This window comes from Enoplosus armatus, chromosome 5 (assembly GCF_043641665.1).
Source record: "Enoplosus armatus isolate fEnoArm2 chromosome 5, fEnoArm2.hap1, whole genome shotgun sequence".
Taxonomy (NCBI): domain Eukaryota; kingdom Metazoa; phylum Chordata; class Actinopteri; order Centrarchiformes; family Enoplosidae; genus Enoplosus; species Enoplosus armatus.
The window spans coordinates 11,021,981-11,045,547 of record NC_092184.1 but is presented as its reverse complement, the minus strand read 5'-3'; the positions used below and the strand labels follow the sequence as shown (position 1 = coordinate 11,045,547).

The following is a 23,567-nucleotide window of genomic DNA, read 5'->3' as shown; positions in this document are numbered from 1 at the left end:
ATTTTGCATGGAAATCAAACATTTTAGACATGAACAATCCCTTACTTTCCAACAATAGTCTGACGGAAAATAAGCCATTACATTTATGGGATTATTTGGAGGTTTCCCTGAATCCGCTAAAGAGGGAAAAACCACAACCTTTGACCACTGAGTTTCTTACAAAATGTCACCTGCATTTTATTATCAGTTTCAAAGCCGTCACACAATGACATGTCAAAAGCTGAGACAACAAAGACATTTTTACATGATCCTGTACTGAATATCTGACAGACAAAAACAGAGGAATGGTGTACAAATAGCTACTGGTGCGCAAGTTAATTCTACAAATAAAAACTGGATTGCAGAGAGATGCCCCCGATCCAAAACCAATGAGCGTCTCGCACACAAATTTAATTGGATATTTGCAATCATAAAGAAACTACAGCCCCAGACTGAGCTGATATTAAAAAGGTCAGAGACAGGGCAACACTGCCATGTTTGGAGCTGAGCATACAGATAAGATAGGTGGCCATCACCTTGCTGTCCGGACCACAGATCTTATTCACTGTCACTGGCATCACTGGAATCTGAGCCCCTCTCACTTCCACTTCCACTTTGAGCCCTCTCCGAGTGGTCACTGCTGCGGTCGCTGTGTGCTGGGGAGGCGCTGCGACTTCTGCTGCCTCCTCTGTTCCCTCCTTCGTCCTCACTTCCACTGCCCTCCTCGCCGCTGCTCCTGGCCGAGTTCTTGGGCTCGTTGTCATCACTGTCATCGTCACTGCCGAAGATCTCTTCCTCGTCTCGCAGTTCTCTGGTCCTGTCCTCGCCGCTCTCACTTCCGCTGCCGCTTGCCTTCCTCCTGCGCTTCTCTCTGTCCGCATCCTCTTCCTCGTCTTCTCCTCTTTGTTCCTGGTCTTCGTCTTCCCTCTCAGATTCACTGCCAGAGTTCTCAGCCTCACTGTTCTCGCTGCCCTTCTCTTTATCATCACCTGGAGAAAACAATTCAAATATCACAGGCAGAAATAGAAACTGATAAAAAAACAAACCTGTCATCAATGCAGATGGTGAATGATTTAGCTGATGAGAACTGCAGTGGTATGCAGAGAATAAGAGAAAACTGACCAGAGTCCTGCAAGTCCTTGTCCATGTCTTCCTCTTCATCTTCTGGCTCGTGGTTCTCCAGCTGAGCTTTACGTGCTTCCTGAGAATCACAATGATAGAGAATCAGTCAACAGTTCCAGTCATTCGGATTAGTTGAGTCATGTTGGAAGGCATTGTAAAAAACATAATACATGCATATAGCGACTACATGGTAGTTAATCTAAATATGAATGTGGTAATAACAAATCATCTCCCCTAATTGCATTTTTGTTTGGATAGCATTGAATAACTGCACGTTTGGTGGAAGGGCCAACTGAATTTAATCAATATTAAATCTCTAATCTATGATAAATGTGATTCATAAGCTCACATATAAAATAATGATATTCGGTCTCTAATCTTAATTCAAAGTTCTTTCCAATGACAAAGTACTGTATTATACCTAAAAGATTTTTTTTTTTTTTTTTTAAAAAGTGGTCAGTCTAACATCAAGAAAAAGAGGAAAGCAACACTCACCTGGGCTTCGAGTTCCTTCTCGTTCATATCTCTGTGCTTACACACCAGCACAGCGTTTGTGGTCGACTGTGCTCCAGCCTTGGCTCTCCTCTTGCTCAGACGCACTCTGCAGGACAGAAGAAAGGCTGTCAGAGGACAAGGCCTAACAGTTTCCCATGAAAGCCCCATATATCATGGTGGTGCTGCTTGTTTTATACATGACTAACTGACACCATACCTTCTAAACGCATAACAATCTGCACTTGATCTAAAACACACCAGCTGCAATTATTCCTGTACACATCTACCATTCTTCAATTTGAGGTGCAACAACAAACAAGTCTCTTCTCTGATCAATGACTTACCTTGTCTCCAGCTCATTGTAGTAAACACCATCTCCATCTCTGAAGATAAAGAAGTAGTTCTCTTCATAACCCTTGCTGGCTTTGTTCTTGACATTCCAGTTGTACTCCCTGGCTATCTTGTAATCATACCTGAAACACAGAAAATAAAATGCATTATTACTTCCTGGTATACAAATTAAAACAAATCAAGGCAATTTTCTTGATGGAATATTTTTACTTACAGATCCTCAGGCATATAATCCATCCCCTCATCGCAATCTCTCTTGCGCTTGCGAATTGTTTCTTCATGGGGCAGGAAGTAGGCCACAAACTGATTTCCTTCCTCATCCATCATACCTCTGTATTGAAGAGACACAAAATGTCAATTAGTATTTATGCAAAAATGTTACAGTTCAAACACACACCAACATAACAGATATTTTAGATACCTGATCATGGCCTGGGACATCATTTCCACTCCTTGTGGTCCTGATATGTCTTTAGGTGCAGGATCAGAGTCAAAGATGACCTGAGCACATGGGTTGATCCACATCTGGGGAAAGAAAATATTTACAAATTATTATCTGAAGTAACAATTTTACAGTTAAAGGACCATAAACTAACAAAAAAACAAGCAACTTGAGCAACAACAAATCATCCACAGAGACTCTAAAAGTCAATAAACAGTGTGAAATTATAGCTCACCTTGAAGTCAGGGAAGACAGGAAGTACTTCCACAGGAGTAACTCTGGGTTTACTGTAGTGCTGTGCAATCTGAGAAGAAACAACATCTTTACAAACCACAGCTCACTTTTCCTAACTATGCACAGTGACCAAAAATACTGATTTGCATCTGACAGCTGACCATTACAAACAGTCTTCTACTGCACCGAGCAGCTCCACGGCTATAGATGAAGAAGAGTTTTGCCTTATTTATCCCAATATTGGCAGAAAGTTTCCCACAATCCCAAAACCCATAAAGTCTTGCAAATCCCCATGTTCAAACGACTGTCCATTATACTCCTCAAGTTGTTTGAAATATAAAGGATGTTATATTTCAAGGATTTGGGTGACCTAGTTATATGCTCACTCACCGATTTCTGTGCATCCTCAAATGTCTTCTCAATAGCAGAAATCTGGCTGTCTCTGTCCTTGTAGATTTCTTCTTCTGTAAACTGCTGTTTGACAGATACACCGATCCTAAACACAAAACATGTCTCGTTTATAAACACACACAAAATCATACACCTTTCTACTAACAGGCAATTTCAAAGTGAACACATTTAGCTTAACTTACTTGACTTCAACTTTCTCATTGGAAACGCCGTATCTGTTAAACTCTGTAGAAATATATTCAGTCTTTCTCATCCACGGGACCACTTTGGCATGCTGCTGTGACCTTAAAGGGAAGAAGAAAATGTTTTAACTAAAAATCTCTACATGGATCTATAACAACATACTGCTGCTTATTTAGCAGGCTTACCTCTTCGAACTGGATGGAGCCTGGATGTCCTCTTCCAACAGTTTTTCATCAGCGGGATCCAACAGTACTGACAATTAAAAAGAGCGGTTCAGTCTACACAAACATTTGATAAAGCAGGGTAGTCTCTGAAATAAAAACATGAATGTGACATGTAACGACAACTGAAGACTTACTATTGGGGTCTATGCGGTAGGTGTCTGGGTTGATGAGATCAATGGTGACCCCAAGGTCTGGCTCAGTCAAGAGCTCATGCTTGTGCTGCTTCTCTAGAGAGGTGGCTTTATACTGTACAAACCTGCCACAGCGAAAAAACAAATGTTAAGCTGTGCCCATGTTCATCAGTGTGTGCTGCATGGACGGAGAAGCTGGATGTTTACCTGTGCTGATCAAATGGATATGTGATGAATTTGGGGTCAAAAGGGATGTCAGGCAGGCTGTTGCAGTACTTCACCCGACAGACCACCCCTGACCTGTAATGGGCACAAAAGTACAGGACATACACAGTTTGAGTTACCCAGACACTTTTGCATACCTTAGTACTACTTTTAAAGACATTACAGATAAGAGTAAATACTTAATAGTGCTAAATCTACTTACCTTTCTGGAACAGTTCTATGTGAGGACGGCCTGCTTGAAGAGAAAACAGACATATGTCAGATTTATTAAATCATCTCTAATGCTAGAGTGTGACAAATAAATGTTTCAGTGAAAGGTGAATAATAATAATAATAATAATGTTAAAAAGGCAAACCACATCAAGTCTCTAAATACTTCTCATTATCTCATTCATATCATAAAACAATTGTAAAAGATATTGCCACCAACTACTTTAAAATGTTGTTTCAACGTTGTAACGGGAAATTGCTAGGTAATATCTAAAGCTTTACCAACTGTACAATTTAACGCAATCCAATACAACTGTTTTGCCATTACGTCTACAAGCTAATACGTTGCTGTTAGCATTCTGACTAGCTAGTTTAGCTACCACAAACAGTGTTGGCTATTTGATTTGGTTCTACTTTAAAATACTACGACTCACTTGATAAACCAAATTTACTTATCTGAGTTAGTTAATTAACGTTGAATGATAAGGATAGCACGCAAGCAGGTTAGCATAAATAGCTAGCTTACTAGCATTGTTAGCTAACGTTGTACACAACTGACAAGTGAGCAACCTAACAAACTAGTAAATGTTGACTCGTAGCTGCTTTAATATGAATGATTTGTCCAATGTAGACAACTAGCCAGGTTAACGAACTTGTAAAAGCATTTTTTTTAACTTACCTGTGGCCGTCTTCTCGTTGAGCTTGTGTCTGAATCGTTGGAGCCATGTTTATAAACTGCTCACAACTAAAAGCAAAACTATTTCTTTGCACAAACAATCAACACAAATACGCTTAATGACAACCAAAACCTTTAGCCGAAGTAAAACTACATACAACAATTAAGTCCAACTTCGATCAGATTGTTTTTTTTTTTACCCGGCAGGATAAGATGATGACCCGGCGGCCTATCGACTCACAGCTCTGAAGAGGACTTGCTACATTGAGGGCGACCCCTACTGCCCTGGCATGTGAGGTTATTAGGTATCAGTGTGGTATACTCAGCAAAAACTTGCACTTAAAAATACTTGCATTTATTTAGCATATTGATTCAAAACAACATTGGCATTCTTTGTCTCTGTTACAAAAGGAGACCAAAACTATCTGCTGGTTTTGTTCAAAAGTAAACCCTTTAATTGACAGAGACAGAGGAAACACAAGAAATGTCTGGCAGACCAATAATCTTGCAGGCTTGCAAACACATTTTTTTTTTTAAAGTTATTTCATTTGTTGGATGGAACATTGACATGTTGTTTTGAAAAAGGATTCCTATCATGAGGTACACCCCGCCCAGTATTAGTCTTTAGACACACACGCACACAAATTCTATGTTGCTCCTTTCTTACGAAAAATTCTTAAAACAAAAAGGTCCACTTCTAGGGCTTTCAGTCCTATCTTGTGAGCTTCATAAGCAGTTCCCATGGTGATTTCAATCAGGTAATAACAGGTGATAGAGATACAACATCCATCCGCCGATAAAGCCCACAAGATGACTGAAAGCTCTAAAAAAATAAAAATAAAAAAGTATTTCCAAGTTTGATAATGAACCTTCAAGCTCAAATAAAGTTGTCCCTGTTTCCAGATTATCTTCTGTAGGCAAGGGTTATTAGTGTGAAAAACTTCTGTTCAGACTTATATCTAAACCCAAGTACATACACTCCACCACCTCCAATATTCAAAATCAGCTCCTTGTTAAAGGTTATGGCATCAAACATACACCAACACATCTGGTATTTGTTAATAACATTCATATGCCTAACATTTTATTGCAATCTGATATTTAAAACAGATATAGCTGCAGACAGCAACAACTGTAGTTGCATAGAACGGCCTGATGATGAAAACACCATCGCAGTGCAAGTCTCAAAATGGAGTTTAAAGAAATATAAGAAAGGTCCTTTGTGAACCAAGCATTTTCTGCTACATTAATTCTGCTTCCCCAAAATCTGAAGGTGAAAATGTAAATGTTACATTGGTGGGTGTGATACACATCAATCATTAAGGACCTCCCTCGTCGTCTTAGTTGCGCCTTCACACATGCTGCACCTCTCCGCCACCTATCATTAAAAGTGGGCCTATATTTAGCTATGTTAACAATGCTGTCAGTGCAAAGGAAAAACAGCTACTGCTTTTCATTGTATGTTCTTCAGTCATATAACTGCAACAGCCCTCTATTGAGAGTCCTTTCAGTCGAGTTCTTGGTCTTTTCCCATCTCAGGTCTGCATCTCTGTCTGCATATCGACTCTATGGAGAGAGACAAGACATTAATCCTTGCACACAGCTCACATTTCATATTTTATGATATAAAATATAAAAACAAAGTTTTTACCTGCTCAACATGTATATCATCTGTCCAGGGTCATCTGCAAATACCCTGTAACATCAAAGGAATGGTTCCATTAAAAGATGATGCTCACTAACCCATGAACTGAGTATGCACAACACTGATCCCATAATGGACATTTCCCATTTGGTCTTAAGTGTTTTTCCATCCATCGGCTCAGGGATTGCTTGAGGACCCTTAAAGTCTAAGTTTGGGTCGTATCAAGAAAATGGAGACGATATTTTAACTTCAAACGCATGTCATTCTACTTTCTCTTCTCTCCCTCTACTTCCAAGTTAGTTGACAAATAAGTGATGGTGGGGAAAACAAAGTCATAGATCTGAGCACAACATTGGTGATCCTGGATAACCGCTATCACAAAGATCAACAGGCTCTGTTACCTGTAACTCTGGGTTTTCCGATCCAGCTACAAGCACATTCATTGTTAATTATAAGTGTCATCGTCAGGACCATGAATAAAAGTACCTAATTTGAAATTAGATAAAACGGTGGGGAAATTCAGTTAAAGCAACAACATGTACGATAATGTATAATAAAGTCCCATGACTAGAATAGAATAAAAAGCTGTAAACACTAGAAATTATTTCCGAATATTGAAAGTAAGGCTAAGGGTATAAATAAGGGTGGGAATTACTATATATGTCTTTATTATAGACTGAGTATTTTTTCTCTTTTTTGTCTGAGTATGAAGAAAATATTATGAATATAAGATGCACATAAAAACCCTCTTACCCGTCTCCCCAGTGGTAAAACGCCCGGTCCTGATAGAACATGGACAGAAACAGCCAAACACTTATTGTCTCGACCCAGAAGATAACAAACAGGAACCATAGCGATGACAACAGGACTTCACACAACATCCTGGAGCTCTGTGGGGACACCAGACATACAGTATATATTCTATGCATAATGTGTCTGTCCTCTGGCATTTTCTCCTACTTTGAGTCAGGATTGTTGGGCGATATGATCATATAAAAGTGTCTACTGACATTTTGTCATACCATTCGTGCTGTTTATCACTTTAATATCTCTAGTTCTACTAAACAATTTTGAGAAATGCTGAAAATCATGTTGTTTCATGTTGAGTTAATACCTAGGTCTATGACCAAAATGTTGCTGTTTACAATAAACGTGTATGCATTATACATATGGCGACATATGTCAACATACAATGTGTTTTTTTCTTACATTATTCACTTGCACAGTACATATTTTATTCAACATTACGCTTCTACTGTAATTGGTTTATGCTAATTATGTATAGATTTTTTGAATATGAAATATACACTTAAATACTTTAGTTAGTATTTGGATAACTAGAAATAGACCAATCATATTGTAAAATGTGTAAATTATGTTGCATTAAAGTATTTATTATTGTGGGATAATATTGTATGTTTGTAGTGAACAAATTTTAGCTATAGAGATATTTACAACGGATATTTGATAAATTGGCTAGCTTTAAAATTTAAACCTGATGTTTGAGAGACACTACCAAGATAAAAATCACATTAATAGATGTTGCCTAACCTCACACGTTTTCTCTTTTTATTTTGCTGTTAAAAATAAAGTTAGGAAATCAGCGTCCAAACATTTCAGCTAACGTTAACGTTAACTGTCGACGACTGTGCATTCTACTATCCATAGCTATAGATAGGGTTATCCTACGTAGCTAATATCACCAACACCGACTTTAACGCTACTTAACTTTGTATATGACTTAGTTACAATTATTCATACACAATATCCTCGATGCAGGGAATATATTTACATTAGCCTTACAGAAATAAAGATGGCTAGCTTGCTAGCTTGGCAGCTACAGTCGGGCTCCAAGTAGCCGTATTATCCAGCTATAGCTAGCTAGCTACTTGTTTTAAAGTCCCTTGTTTGTGCAGCTTAACCTGCTCATCACAATTTGACTTTAACATTAGCTAATGATTTAAACGCAATTGATGCATCGCCAGGGCAAAAATTTCAAATGTTTAAACAATGCTACTGTTTTACATTACATTAGGTTACATTTGTCACGCACATCCTTAATGTTAACGTGGCCATCACAAAGGTGTAGATAGTTAAGTAAATCAATATTGATTCGTGTTGTAAGACTGTTTACTTACTCAATGCAAAGACTCTTGAGACGGCATTCCTTTCCCAGTCCAGCTGAGCATTCAGTTTTGTTTACAATGCTCGTCACATATCACGTTGCATGTACTTCCGCTTCTGAGACCAGTTATAGCGTTGGTTGATTGATTCCCAAGCTGTGGTCCTCGGACCTTCAGAGGTCATGTCAGGCCTTTCCTGCAATCCTATGGAAGTAGCATCAATATTACATCGTGTGTGGCACAGTACTGTCATGCAATGCCATACTATAGCAACAACAAACAAAAAAACACAAGGCGAGTTATACTAAAATTACTTTATTACAGCTGATTTCTGTTCAATATCCCTCTGCCAACACAATGGTAAATATAATACAAACAAAATAGTAAATTTGATCCTATTTTTTATTCTGTTTTATGTATCTTTTTACACAATTTAAATCCACTTTTAGTACTTTACCATCTCTTATGTAGTATCTTCATAATCTCTCTGACATTCAATAACAAGTTCCACCATCTATACAGTTTAATACAGGTTATGAGTTGTAGTGGTAATGTGCCAAAGAAGAATACTGACATCTTCAAAGAAATGCAATCTCTTTTCATAATTTGCCTGTCACCACGTCATCTTTTCAAGCCTTTTTACTTTGGCCACTAGACCAGAACCCACTTGTTTTTATGTTTCATATATTTCATGCCGTCAGCCCAATGATAGGTAAAACCAGGGAGATGAGACAATGCAGTGGTGTCTGGGCTTGGCAACTCCGGTATGGGCACAGTGTTTGACCATAGAAAGGATCACCATTTTCTGTTGCCGATTCTCATTCAGTATCCCATATGCTTTCAGTCAGTAGGACAAAATTTGACATCAAAGTTAAAGTAAAAAAAAAAAAAAAAATTAAATTAAAAACAAAATCCAGGTTGGTCAAAAGGTCTCATGATTGACAATGATTGACAATGATTGACAACAATATCCAGACTCCCTTACACACAACATTGAGATAAAAGTGAACAAAAATTGTGCATACACACTTAAGGTTGGCATGTATGAGAGGTTTGATTGGCCTATCATTCAAACTCTTGGCCTTGGCTTTTGACTTAAGGTATGATTCCGATCATGATAAATACATTCCCCTTTTCTTTACCAAATATCAATAAATCAGAAAAGAAATTATGAATATAACCTGCTGTGTTACAGTAGCTGGAACTAGTCACTTGGCATTAAAAAAAAATCAAGAGTCTCTGGACCAAACCATATGTAACTTGATATAATGCATACTTTCTAGGTAGGGTATATACACATGTGGAAAATTAAAATCCCACCTATTTAAGAAAAAGACCCCAGCATTTTTGTGTCCTCAAATGTGACAGGAATATATCACAGTATGACATTCAGAGAAGAGCCAGCATTGGAAAAGGTGGCTCTGAATCAGAGTGGAATGGGGACAAACGTGTTGGGGGGGGGGGTGATGATGGTCAGAGATGGTTGGTTGACTAAATAAGTGGCATTTAAAAAGGAGATGACAGCAAATACATGCATATGAGGCATTCTGTCTGTGTACACAAAACCCAGAATATCTTCCACTGAGCTATGTCCAGACAACTCAACACCACTTTCACTTTGAGAGCAAAAGGTTTGCTAACATCAGTGTGGTCTGTCAGTTAAATAAAGTTAGTTTTAGAAATTATTTTCTTAAATGTGAGTTTAGTCTTTGAATGTTTTCTTCAATACAATATACACATATGAACATTTATCTCCAGCTTTGTGATTCAGGGGAGCCTATATCCTTGTCATCTCTGGATCACCATGCTTAACGGAAGAATGAGTTGGATTTATAGACTCAGACAAAAATAATCCCTCTCAATCATCACTTATGACCCACCAGAAATGTGTGGCGTTGTCTGTATCTGCAGAGACCCTGCCCTCTGTCTATATTTTCTTATTTTACTGTGTTCGGGACGTTTCTGGGTGTCAACATTTAGGCAGTGAGTGTGTAGCTCTCAGCCAATAACGCACAGGGTGTGAGGGCAGGACTTTGAATGTTGCGTTTACAATCCGCAGCCGACAAATCCTAATCATTCTGCCTTTTCAACAGTGTTTCTCTGTATGGAAATGCATGGCCTAACTTGAACAGAGGGGCTGTTAAAAGGTTAAAAGGACACCGACTTCTCCAATGATATTTAAATCACAATCCAGAGAGAAGGGAGCGAACAGAGACAGATGTTATTAGAGGAGCTGTAGAGCTATCAGAGGAATACCTAAGTGCTTTTTGCCACATATATTTTGTATTTGGCTGTTTTAACAGAGTGTGCGTTGACTAAATTTTACATTTACATGGATATGCTACAATGTCATCATGCGAGCATGTGCTTGATTCAGTCACCCTTGTTTTTGTATTCTAATGAGATGGTGTAACATTTATAACTGAGCACCTTTTACATTTTTAGTGTTACTCAACTGGGCCCCAACATGTTTTAACAGTGTTGTATTTTTCTTCGTAGTGCCAAGCCTGCTGTCATGGTCATGACAATTACCCTAAGCTATCTGCCTGCACATAATGGACTCTTTTCAGTGAACTCAGCTAAGTTTGTTTTATGGAAACTGTCGCCAAAACATATCTAAAAACACTGCAGCATCCTCACATCCTCTATTCAATCAAAACACAGTAAAAGCTGCAGAAAGGAGGAAAATGCTTTCACTCACATACTGTGTTGACATACACTGGGCCTCGTCTATACTTGGGAAATTGCTCCTAAAAATCACAGCACAGGTTAGTTCGAATCCTCAACTTAACTACATACGTACCGACAAAACGCTCATCTACCAGGTGCTTTGTGAAAAAGAAGTCAAATATTAATTTTACACATATTTAGCTGTATAAAGTGCTTTGAAAAAGGCAGCAGTTTTAAAAAGGCACTAATAAAAATCAACAGATCAATACTAGATTGTTTTTGAAGGCAAATGAGTCTCCGTCTCTTTTTTCCCCCTCACAATACCTCCTGTGAATTTGTACAATGACATTCTCTGTAACACAGGGGTTTCCAAGTTCACCCCTAGAGTACCACCACTCTAAAGACCTAAAAATATAGTCACCAATATACACAAGCAATCTTCTATTTGTCACCATTTATAAGACTTAAACCAACTTTACTGCATACACAGTGAATATAATAATCTAAGAAAAGTATTTGGGACCTCAGGAACTAAACATACACTGGCACTGAAGCATTAAACTATAAACATCTGAGACAGATTCCTATAATCAAAATGTTAAAAGGCACTGAAGTAATGTTGTAGCATAAGCCTGAAACAGTTAAGATTGGTTTATTTGGCTCTGAATTAGTAAAGTCTCACTTTGGTTAATGACCAGGAAATCAAGTGAAATAAAACTACTGAATAAAAGGAGGCACCTAATTCATCACAATGACCATTACAGCAGGCTGGTATCACAACAGCAAAGCATCTTTAGTTAGGTCTGCTGCATTTCTAGCCACCAGCTAATAATCGACCAGTGTTTCGCTGAATATGAATTGGGAGAGTGAAGGAGGGGCGTGCTAAATAAAATCTGTTTACTGTGATTTTTTGATACCACATTTCTAAAGGACATAGTTAACACGTGTCAAAGGCTTTTTTTTAACAGTGTTTCATGTGCAAAATGAGAGCAATGGCTGTGAATAGCACAAAACATATATTTAAAAAATCCCGTAGGAGAGAGCTGTAAATAAAAACAAAAAAGGGAGTATTATGTGTTGACACTCAAATTGCTTATGTAACATAAATTTAAGGATCTGTATGTGTGCCGATAAACTGCCGTGAGGACGGGCTGCGTCTCTTCCAGCCCTTTTGACCTGAGCAACATTTATTTCATCACACATCCACATCTGTACACTGGAGAAACGGAGGGGTAGTGTCACAGAGAGAGACAGAGCGGCAGAGCTCGGCCAATACTCTGTCCTGCTGTGATTGTTGGATTCTACATCTCCACGCTCAAGCTCTGACTCCAGGGCTGACATCTATGTGTAGGAGAGGTGTGACCCGTTAGATATTTGAGAGGTGACACTGGTACTCCTGCTCATGGCCTGCTCACTGCGCCCTCCTGAGGATGTCCTCCCCATTGCTTGGGGGCTGTTCTGTACACCTCCACTGCTGCGGGAGACCAGAGCTCCTGCTGATGGGTGGCCCCACGGTGGTGGACCCCCACCTCCCTGCATGCCCTGCCCCCAGCCTTGCTGCATAGGTGCCCCTCCGGGACTGGAGTGATAGTGGTGATGGCTGCCTTGGTGACTTGATCCTGCGCCCAGACCGCCACTGCCCCAGTGTGGCCCTTGAGCGCTCCCAGATGGGTGCTGCTGCTGATGGTGACTCCAACTTCCTGAAGCCCCGGGAAAGCTATTGCTGAGGCCCTCTGGGGAGACGTTTGATAGCACCATGTTGCTGAAGCCCAGGCGCATACTCTCAGAGTCAAAGGCCTCAACTTCTCGGGCTTGACGTTCCAGCAGGCTCCGGATTCGCTCCAAGCGTTCATTCTGCAAGGACATCATCTCCTCCTCAATCTACAAAAAAATGAAAAAAAATGAGTAAATGATGTTCATATATGTGCTTCACAGTTAGCAGATACGCTTAACTGCACTGTGTTCGACTGGCATCCATCCATCCACAGTGCATAACTAGTTATAGAAATCATTAACATAATGGATTTTTGGAAAAGAAGGGAAGTTTTTTCTGCCTTAGGGTTGACATGACGGTGCTATTTGCAAAATTGTTTCCTAAATGGACGAGATGATTTTTTCCCATCCACCATAAATCTATTAACTCTATTAAGGAAAAGCACAGAGTAAATAATATAATGAATGATGGCTGGATCCAATTTAGCTGTTTCAGTTTCAGTGTCCTGGTATTGTGCATGCAGAGCCATCGTTAATGTTATTAGTAACACCTGTGCTTTAACTACTGTAAGTCAAAATGTCTGCTGTGAAAAAAACGTATTGTTCAGTTACTCTGAAAGGCCCAACACACCCATGGTACACATCCACAGGTGTGTTCACTTATTTAACCTAATAAACCTGTCCAGGACTGAGTTGACGTGTACACACTGCTTGATTGAAATCTCCCTTACTCTCCTGTTCTTTTTGTTGCACCTGTTTTTCATGTATATCATATTTATTGGTACATGGAGTCCGCTGACCTGGTGTATATCCCAGGATGGCTTCACCCACCTTCAACCGAAGTGGGTTTAATAAACCAGAATAACTGGAAACCTGTGCGAGTGTGCTGGGCTTTAAATTTGAAGTTAAAATTCAAATCTTGCCAATAACCATGGAGTCAGACCAATGTAACTCATGAGAATATTTTATAGAGGACAACCTTCTGTTCCAGCAGGGCCCTTCGGAGTGACACCCTCTGCTCCAGGTCCTTCCTCTCGCGTTCGTGCTGGGCATCTGTCTGCATCTTGATCTTGCTCTGGTAGGCGTTGAGAAGCTCCAGCTCCTGCTGTAGCTGCATTCGTAGGGCTTGGCACTGAGCCTCCTGAGTCTCATCCAGACGTAGCTAAGGACAGAGAGAAGATCCGGATCAGGATCCAACACATAAAATACACACACAACCATAACTGATCTGGACACATCCTCTAAAAAGGTGGCAACATCATGGTCTGACCTCACAACTTCAGGATTCTACATTCCTTGCATTGCAAGACTCACCGCCTGAGTAGAAAGCATCTCATTGATGGAGTGGTCATACTGCTCTGCCAAGATGGCAAGTTTGCGGTGCTGCTCCTGCTTCAGCCGTTTAAGGACAGCCTTGTGCTCTGACTTTGGTGTGGTCTCCAACAGATGGTTCCTCAGTGCTTTGTACTGCCTGGTCTGGATCTTACACGTGTCCTGGAACTGCTTCTTGATCTGTAGCTCTTTGGACTATGTTGCAGAGAAAAGTATTACATTTTGTATTTCTTAACATTTAAAAGCAAGCATTGAACAACAGAGAAACAGAACCGTATTATCGACATTAGTAGAACTGGAAAACCAGGCATTACATGAATAAGAAACACGAGCAAGCTTCTATTTTTAATTCTATTTTAAAAGATGCAAAATAGGTCTGCCTGTCAAATAGTGAATTGCATATTTGACAGATCCTACAAGTGCCTAGAGCAGAATTTTATTATAATGAAATGACAGTCTCTATCGAATATTCAATGCACATGCATGCTCACAGGCTTGAGCTCTCACCTTGAGGCTCTTGGGTTGCTGGCGAACCTCCATAACATGTTTGCGTCGAAGTTCCCTCTCCCTCCTCTTGTTGTACTCCTGCTGATTGGTGAGCTCTGTCTGGTGCTGCAGGCGGATCAGCTCAGCCCTCGTCTTTTGGATGGTATTGAGCTGGCGGAACTCCAGCTCTTGCATGGACTCATGGTGCCGGAGAAGCATGGCATGCTCCAAGTCCTTCTGGGTCTGACGCTTGTTTAGCTCCTAATTATGTGCACAGACAGGTGAGACAAACAACAAAGAGATCAGATCGTCATGTCATCAGCACCAATGATAACTAAATTTTTTAGTGTGTTAATTCATTGATCAATATTTATAACATTTGAGACACAGCAGTACAATGTAGGAGACAGAGTCCTGACCTCACGCACTAAGTCCTGTTCAATATTGTGACGAGCAATCAAGATCCTCCGTTTGAACCTGCGGCACTCCAGCTCCAGATACTGCCTCTGTCTGCGCTGTAAGTTGGCCTCTTCCTCTGCTTGGAAATGTTGGAAGTTCTCCTTCTGCTTCGACAACCACTCCTGCTTTTCTTTCTTGGGTGTTGACTGATTTTCATTCAACTCCTAAACAGAAAAAAAGATTGCAGGTCACTAGTAGAACCCACTTAGTCGTACTGATGATAGTTAGCAAACTGAAAAGCAAAGTTTTGGAGACTATCGTATGGGGCAGGAAGGCCTGGATCCCCCTACCTCTTTGAGTTGTTCCTTGCGAAGTTTGTACTCCCGTTTCTGGGATTCCAGGAAGCTGTTGAGCTCTTTCTTCTGCTGACTCTGAATATGTTGTTGGAACTTCTTTTCATCATTGCTAAAGGTTTTTGCCTAGTGGAAAAATGTACATCATAATCAGTTTGCTCTAGATAAAACAAAAGCCAGTGTTTCGTAAATCTCAAGAGAACACATTAATGAGTTGAAAGCATACATCTTTCTCCATGGACGCCTGGTGCTTTTTGATCAGTTTCTCCATCTCCTGGGCGAAGCTATTCCTCTGGTTCTCCAACTCCTTGTCCAGGCGGAGTCTGTGCTCATCCATCTCAGCCTTCAGCTTGTTTTCCAGAGCCATCAGCTGTTTCTGGTGCTGCCGCCTCATGCGCTTGTAGCCCAATATCTGCTCCCTTAACTCAGAATCCTGCTCATGCTCCTTAATTTGGCGAGTGAGCTGGCAAACACAAGACACACATTCTCTTTATATTGTAGTGAGTGGAATTAACTAGTTTTTGAGAAATCAATATACAGAATATGTGAGGCTACCGTATGCATCATAAAAGTGAGATATAAGACAATATGGGGAAGATGGACAATTATTTTTTGATTACATACAAAATGACTACTTTCTAGCCTTAAAAACAAAACCATTCAAACATTTTTGCCTTTGAACAACCCATGGATGAGGAAACTTTCCAGCAGGTATCCAAGCAGTTATTCTAGTTATCAAGCGGTTACTTTAGCCAACTTCTTACTGGATCTGCAAATACAATAATCATGTCATTACCACTGAGGCTGTGCGTATAGTAGCAAAGTGTTCGCGGTTTCGTCTCGGCCGTGGAGTGTGTGCAGGCGGGGACTGTGGCTCAGTCGGCCGGGTGTGAGGTTCTGACTCTTCATTATATGTCTCTTCCTCCTGAAAGGTAGGCAAACATGCACAGAAGATGTACAGAGCAGAACAAGACACTGCAAAGCAACCACATGTACGACTTATCTTGTATTTAAGACTCATGTAATAATAATGAATTACTGGAATGTGAAATTCTTACTGGTTTGAGGTGTATCACAGAACTGTTGGACATAACTGTGTGGTCTCCCTCCATGTCCACCTCACTCTTGTCATCACCCGCATCTGTTAGACTGTTGACAGAGCTGCTCTGGGAACTGGCACTGATTGACATACTGGGTATGGATTGGTTGCTCCCCACGCTGTTCACTGTCCCCGTCCTACCCACACTGTGTTCTGGCTCCTGAAAATACACACACACGGCAGATAGTAACAAGGTTACAACAACACTCTCTAATAACATAGGATGACACAATACTATCAAATACAACCTCGCTAAATTGGAGAAGAGAGAGATGCAAGCTAGCAGAAATCTAAACAGTCACATGACAGACCTCCTCTTCATCTTGTGCCTCAGTTGTGGGGCCATTGTGGGCTTCCTGAAACAAGATCTTCTTCATTTTACGATACTGCAGATTGTCCAGCTCCCGCACTGCATCCTTAGTCCGATTTATCAGGTCTATTAGAACCGATTCTGGTCGCTCACGTTGGACAAATGCATGCTGGAGGAAGAACACAGAACGGACCTCTTGCATTAAAATCCTGAATTCTGATGTGGTTATAGGGATTAACCTTAAAGCATAAAAATGTACACATTTTTTAATTCTTACCTTCAAGAGCTCCTCTGAGTTCGGCCTATCCTGGGGAAATTTCTGAAGGCAAGAATCTACAAAGTTTCGGAAATAATCCGTCCTAAAGTTGAGAGATGGAAATGTGGAAAAAGGATAGAGTTGTAGTTATTTCATGGACTGAGTTTGTTAAATAAACATTATACCAGCTCTTATATATTCAATTCTAAACTCACCATTCACTAGAATGCAGCGTGGGGCTCTCATTCTGTGCTATATGGTATAAGGCACTCATTGCATTCATGTTGAACAGTGGAGGCTTCCTCTCAGCTACAAACCAAGTAGCAGGTTACACCAAGGAGTCAGATGTCGTGAAGACAAATGAAATTATGAGAGGAAGAAAAGGCATTATTATTCAGTTACAGCCTGACTAAGTGAGCAAAATTATTGCTGGGTATGAGATGTTTGTTAAAGTGTAAAAAGAGATGAATGTAAACAATGCAACAAATTAGGTCTAAATGTTAGGTGTGAATCAGGCCATATAGAACAGTGACCATACCTAATTCAATGCAGGTTATTCCCAAAGACCAAATGTCCACTTTTCCATCATACTGTCCCTCATCCATAGCTAAAATTACTTCTGGGGCCATCCTGAGAAAACAAACACATTCGGCACAATAAAAACATGTAAATGGTGATTTAATGAAAAGTCTGCAACAGTCCTCGAAGAGAAACCATTAGTATACATGTTTTGTAACGTACCAATATGGAGTCCCAACAAAGGAGTTGGCAGGACAGGCGATGGAGGCAGAACCAAAATCTGCTAGTTTTACCTGCCCTGGCTCCGTCAGCAAGACATTTCCTGCCTTGATATCTCTGTCAAACGCATAAGAGGAAATGATTACAGCTCCACACAGACTAACAGAAGGCCTGAGGGCATAAGCACTTGGTGCCCAGCATGCTCCCGAACACTTGAAACACTCACCGGTGAATCATGTTGTGGGAGTGAAGATAAGCCAACCCTTGAAGAGCACCATGGGTAATTGCAGCTATTTCAACTTCTTGCAGAGGTTTCTTGTGAACTGGAAGGGATACATTCACCAACAGCGATGTAAATCAAGAAAAAAGTGACAGGGATAAACTTGAAAAGGGAGTAGACTACCTGATCTTCTAGTAGTCATGCAAGTTCAAAGGTTTTCAACTCACCTTCTAACAAGTCTGAAGCAGAGCCTAGACAATACTCCATTACCAGCTGCAATGAAATAAAGAGTGCTGTGTGTGTGAATTTTTTTCCCCACTTTATTAATCAGTGGGTAATACATGTTAGTCATACAGTATCATCACCACTGACAGTCTCATGTAGAAGCTTACCCAGGCAGTGTGCTCTCGCAGGTAACATCCTTTGTACTCTATGCTGTTTGGGTGTTGTATTCTCTGCAGGAATTTAACCTCCTTGATTATGTCTTGCCATTTCTGTGGAAATAAGAAAAATCAGAGGACTATAACAACAAACAACATTCATGAGTAAATGTGGTAACAATTGTCCATTAACATGATATAGGTTAATGAAAGCTACCATACCTCACTGGACTGCTTCCCACTATAAGACATCTTCTTGATGGCAACCACCTCATTTGTCCGCACATCCCGTGCCTGAATGAGAAGCACATTACTTATTGGTGTGATTGTCACTTTCACTCCATAACTTTACCAATGATTTAAGTTTTAGTTTAATGACTTGGGCTACATGGGCTACAGTACAAATACCATTTCTTTTATATTTTGAGATACCTATGATTATTCATTTTGTCTGTAAAGCTTTTTGCATTATTAAATCAACAATGTACGTGACCTCATTGCTTCAACCAATGTGTATTAGAGACTCCATGATCGCCATGATCCACATTATAATTCAGAGTAATTGGGTCTTATGATACAATTCTCTGTAAGTTGACTGATTTAAGCAATGAAGGCTGCTGTTTTATTCTTGGGTATAATACATACATTACAGAGACTACATAACCAAATAAAGCACCAAGTCACCCCCAAAATATAAAATTTTCAGAGATACTGAGACAAAAATATAGTGCTAAAACAGTGTCGTTAAAAGGATCTAAAGGCCTGTGTGGTTCATAGAACTATGCTCTCCAATAGTTGAACACTGACAAAAAACAGAATGATTTATCGATATCATCCCAGTGACCTTCAAGGCTACAAAGCCCCGATCTTCAACCCTACTTTGAATAGACTTGACAGGCTGAAACACATTCATACTGCAGTTTATAGTACTCTGAGACAGGATTTTATTTATTTATTAATCTTATCCTCCGTAACAATGATCTTGGGGAATTTAACTGAATTACACCATTCATGTTACACAGTGATATACCAGAAATGTCGTTGAATGGATTTGATTAAAAAGGCTTAACCTTTTCTGCCCTGACAACCCTTTATTTTTCTGATCAACCCCTATGTGTCCCTATATGCCAACACATTGGCCACACTGAAATGAATGAAGAGGCTGCATTTTGTTGGGTGTAGTTCTGATTGCAGGACCATAACCTTATATTATGAAATACTCACAAAATATACAGCACCAAAGCTGCCATGTCCAATCTCACGCAGATCTGCGTAGAGCTTTTCTGGATCCTCCTTGAAGAAGAGATCAGCAATTTCGGGGTCCTTCAGGCTCCCCGCCCGACTACTGTTGGGCATACTGGGGAGTGGGGGGCAATGCCGCTGCCGCCAGGAACTATCTGGGTCTGCGACAGCGACTTGAAAGCCCCCACCGATGGCTCATCTGCAGGACAGTGGTCTCATATGTGTTCAGAGCTAAAAGTACAATAAAAAACAAGAATAAGTACACTGACAAAAACACAACAGCAGCAGAGTAATATAACTTAATGTCTTCATGTGCCCCCTGTATAAATTACAGGGCTTCATTGTTAATACTGAATAGAGAGCAGAGGACAGAAATGGCATGCTTTCAGACAGTGAAAGGAGGTTTTTAAAGCTTTCATGTCATACAGATAATTTATCTTTACAAAATGCTCCCAGAGTGGTTTGAGAAGTTTATTTGGATGTTTTGGGGTAAGATTCACATATTACCTATACCTTATTAATATGTTCCTTTACACTGGTAATGTTATGCAACAATATCAATAATGCTATATGTTACAGTGAGAGGCAATGTTAAACAATAGGTAAGTGAAACACCCGTCTTAAAATCACAGCTCTCTGACTGTCCATACGTGCTGCAGCAGAGCCTATTAACCTAAGCAAGAGAAGGCTACGCAAAACATGAACCGAACCATGATGTCAGGTGCAAATGTGGGGAATGGCCAGTCGGAAATCTTGAGGTAGCAAGAGATAAGTCTCCTGTTTCCATAGTAACAGCACCTACAGTAAGGAAATCAGTGGGCTGTGTCCTGACAACCTCCCCTCACACCTTCAGTGACTGGTATGCAGACAGATGTGAGGAGGATTCAGCTCGAACAAAGAAGCCGAGGTGACATCACACTGCTTCACTGTGAGACAGACGCCTGGACTGAAACAAAGCATTCCAGTGATGGGACTACTTGTTAAACCTGTAAGTACTTGGTAAACCGACGTTGTGAAACATACCTGACATTGTCCATATAACCTTCCTCGAAGTGAGGGAAGGGTCAGGTGACCAAAATAAAAACAAAAAACACCTATTCCCAATCATCTCTAGTGGTTTCTAGTTTTGAGATATCCACATCTGCAACATTCCAACACAATGCAGATAAATAAGTTGTTTGTGGTGCTCACCATGCTGAAAAATTACATTTGAAAAACTTAAAAAGCAGCCTTTCCAAAAATAATGTCCATCCATCAACCTTACCGGAAACAGCAGTCACTGTGAACTGTTTTCTTCTGAATGTTAAAAAAACATCTGAAAATATCCACAGGGTGTGTGGATTAACCTTACCTCATGTAAAAAAACTTTCATTTGTTTTTTTTTATTTTAGATGAACTCACCCTTTAAAATTACAAAAATGAACAGAATATAGCATAGGTCCACAACACCACTGTCAGGTTAAAACTTTGAACTATTTGCAGCCTATTAAATAGTTTGTTATACAGCTGTACTGCTGTAATACAGATGTAGACTGTAAAAGATCACAGAGGAAAGTTTACTGAGTCCATGCGGCTCAGATGATCAGCTGCAAACAGATGCAGAGCTGACGCTACAGTCACAAGACTTCTTTCCCAGCCTGGGAGAAACAGCCCCCAGTTCAAGCAGACATCTTTTGTCTCACAACAACACTGAACAACTCACTATTCCACACAGATGCAGCCACGGCCCTGAAATAAAGCCTCATTACCATGTGAGACTGTGCCTCTTTATTGCCATTGTCCTTTACTACATTGTTGCTCATGAATGAGCCGTGTTGTCATATCTCATGATGGCATTTTCAACTGTGGACACGTGAGCACAAAAGTGAGTGATGATAACTGATACCTTCATAAAACACCCTTGCGTTCCAACTAGCACACACACATGCACAAGAATGCAGCAGGACAGGACAACAAAGCTGGAGGGCTGGAATTCCCAATGTATGTCCTCACCCCGCTGCATTTCTCAGCATTTCCTGTTCGCACAGCTATAGGGAGGTAGGAAGGGGCCCTGGTGAGCATGTTGACTAGTGATTATCTGTCTGTCTTGACTTAACAGATATGGCATGCTTTCAGATGTGAACTGCAATTTCAGACACAGTGAAAGGAGGTTTTTAAAGCTTTCATATCATACAGATCATTTATCTTTACAAAATGCTGCCACCACTTTTTAGAAATCAGTACCAATTTCAAGCAAGTAATGTCGGTCAGTTAAGTCATTTCCTTTTGGCACAAAAACACATAATCACACAGTACCAACCACCAGTGTTTCCTGTGTCTTTGCCACCCATGTCAAAAAACAAAACCCAAAGACTATAATCTTTTAGCCATGTTTATGTACAGACCTACATTACAGTACAGTACAGTACATTACACGGGTAATGGGCCTAATCGGTTTGTCTGTGGGGATAAGTAGACACCATTAATGTTATTGCTCTGAAAAATGTAGACCACTATTAAATGACCAATGTTTGCCTTAACGCATAACCGACTGCGTTATATCCTAAGTTACCTGTGGCTAGGTAATACCTCACTGGAGTTGCAACACAAGTGGAATTAGAGAGAGCACTTAGAGGGATTTTCCCAAAGTTGTCACTTTCCAATAGCTGCTTCAGCTGTCACACAAGTAGGTCAAACTAACAAAGTCCGAGACGTAAAAACCAAACAACACTTTCAAGCGTGCGCAAACATATCAGAGGTTTCAGGAGCTCCCAACTAGCCAACGTTGACTGTAATGTTAGCTACACACCAAACTTAACGTCAGCTAAGCTAAGTTACGTGTCATATGATCAAACAATCCAAGCAATATTCGCGGCGTGTTTACTACGTGAACAGTTTAGTAACTACATGCACGATGTGGAATTAAACCAACTTTAAGAGTAATTTCCCAGAAATTGCTAAATGAGCAAGCTAACCTATGTGATGTTTGCTAAGTTAGCTTAGCCAGTTAGCCGAAACTCACCCTCTCCTGACAGGCCAGGTTTCAGCACTGGAGAGAATGTCGTGTATTTCAAAACAGTTTGGGATTATAAAAGTGTTCTTCCTGTTTCATCCCCGGTGCGGTAATTTCGTACACCAAATCCTTGTTGTTCTTAACGCTGTCAGTCGAATATAACATACAGATTTGTGTATTATTATAGGTTAAAATCCCCACCCTCGAAGTAACTGGGGTGCCAGAATAGTCGAATCCCACTCCCAGGCAGGTCCAAAGATGGCTGCCGTGCCGAGAGCTCCACCGCCGCCTCCCTTCGTGAAAATACGTTGGGGAGAATGTGAGGGAAGTTCAAACACCTCCAAAACACCCCAGGAACAAGCCACGACAGTATCCGCGAGGTTGTTAGAAAAACTGGGTATTTAACCTAGCACAGTGGCATGTTTTACTGTTTAGTTAAGCTGTAAACTCTTCCTGACTGCCCGTCTTCCTTCGACATACTGCAAACAGCAGTTCCGCCCTGCCTGGTGTAGTTGCAGTAAACTCTCTCTGACCCAGAAACATCCAGAGGCGGAGACATAATTAAAAAAACACTGGGTCTATGATATAGAGGAGAGTAAATACTCAACTTTTTTATTCATTTGTGGTATAGTATCTTCTCATATTTTTCCAGGCTACTACATGTTTCTGACTGAAAAGACAATAGGTAGGCTATATGATATTACAAAAATTACATTTCAATGATAAATGCTTTCCTGAAAAGTGGCATTGATTTTGATAGTGTTGTTCACAGAGTACAAAATTAATATTTCTCCCCTCTGGCCTCTGGAGAGAATGAACGTGGTCAGTATACTTTCTGATAGTCTGCCAATTAAATTATTTTATATTGTTATTTTGTTGGCTATTTATTTCATATGTTCAAGTGGACATTTTTGGCTTGATGGTGG

The 23,567-nt window shown here is 40.3% G+C and overlaps 2 protein-coding genes and 1 long non-coding RNA gene across 3 annotated transcripts; all 3 read right to left on the bottom strand.

Annotated features, from left to right (window-relative positions):
- Positions 1–140: 140 nt before the first annotated feature.
- paf1 (PAF1 homolog, Paf1/RNA polymerase II complex component) lies at positions 141–4,769 on the bottom strand. Its single transcript, XM_070905844.1, has 14 exons — positions 4,687–4,769; positions 4,000–4,032; positions 3,780–3,872; positions 3,576–3,697; positions 3,403–3,469; positions 3,217–3,318; positions 3,014–3,119; positions 2,625–2,693; positions 2,369–2,472; positions 2,162–2,278; positions 1,941–2,069; positions 1,597–1,702; positions 1,102–1,180; positions 141–968 (listed from the first exon to the last, which is right to left on the bottom strand). Exons 1-14 carry the CDS (start codon positions 4,731–4,733, stop codon positions 538–540), a joined length of 1,605 nt encoding a protein of 534 aa, XP_070761945.1. The 5' UTR covers positions 4,734–4,769; the 3' UTR covers positions 141–537.
- Positions 4,770–5,056: 287 nt separating this feature from the next.
- LOC139285754 (uncharacterized) lies at positions 5,057–8,534 on the bottom strand. Its single transcript, XR_011597350.1, has 4 exons — positions 8,467–8,534; positions 7,082–7,218; positions 6,335–6,379; positions 5,057–6,249 (listed from the first exon to the last, which is right to left on the bottom strand). It is a non-coding gene; the product is annotated as an uncharacterized lncRNA (long non-coding RNA).
- A 3,624-nt stretch (positions 8,535–12,158) lies between these two features.
- taok1a (TAO kinase 1a) lies at positions 12,159–22,974 on the bottom strand. Its single transcript, XM_070905248.1, has 20 exons — positions 22,843–22,974; positions 19,632–19,880; positions 18,630–18,701; positions 18,420–18,521; positions 18,255–18,300; positions 18,034–18,130; positions 17,811–17,924; positions 17,608–17,699; positions 17,285–17,378; positions 17,091–17,172; positions 16,815–16,982; positions 16,463–16,663; positions 16,201–16,329; positions 15,631–15,867; positions 15,402–15,530; positions 15,072–15,275; positions 14,674–14,913; positions 14,149–14,361; positions 13,814–13,996; positions 12,159–13,002 (listed from the first exon to the last, which is right to left on the bottom strand). Exons 2-20 carry the CDS (start codon positions 19,761–19,763, stop codon positions 12,463–12,465), a joined length of 3,075 nt encoding a protein of 1,024 aa, XP_070761349.1. The 5' UTR covers positions 19,764–19,880; positions 22,843–22,974; the 3' UTR covers positions 12,159–12,462.
- Positions 22,975–23,567: the final 593 nt, after the last annotated feature.

What these genes read in the sequence shown, in the direction of transcription:
- paf1 (XM_070905844.1), bottom strand. Translation starts at nt 4,733, where the DNA reads ATGGCTCCAACGATTCAGACACAAGCTCAACGAGAAGACGGCCACAG. An exon ending in TATCCATTTGATCAGCACAG is followed by an intron (nt 3,698 to 3,779) that starts GTAAACATCCAG and finishes TCGCTGTGGCAG; the next exon opens with GTTTGTACAGTATAAAGCCA. An exon ending in TTGAGGATGCACAGAAATCG is followed by an intron (nt 2,694 to 3,013) that starts GTGAGTGAGCAT and finishes GTTTCTTCTCAG; the next exon opens with ATTGCACAGCACTACAGTAA.
- taok1a (XM_070905248.1), bottom strand. Translation starts at nt 19,763, where the DNA reads ATGCCCAACAGTAGTCGGGCGGGGAGCCTGAAGGACCCCGAAATTGCT. An exon ending in AATAACCTGCATTGAATTAG is followed by an intron (nt 17,379 to 17,607) that starts GTATGGTCACTG and finishes CTTGGTTTGTAG; the next exon opens with CTGAGAGGAAGCCTCCACTG. An exon ending in AGGCGTCCATGGAGAAAGAT is followed by an intron (nt 15,531 to 15,630) that starts GTATGCTTTCAA and finishes TTTTTCCACTAG; the next exon opens with GCAAAAACCTTTAGCAATGA.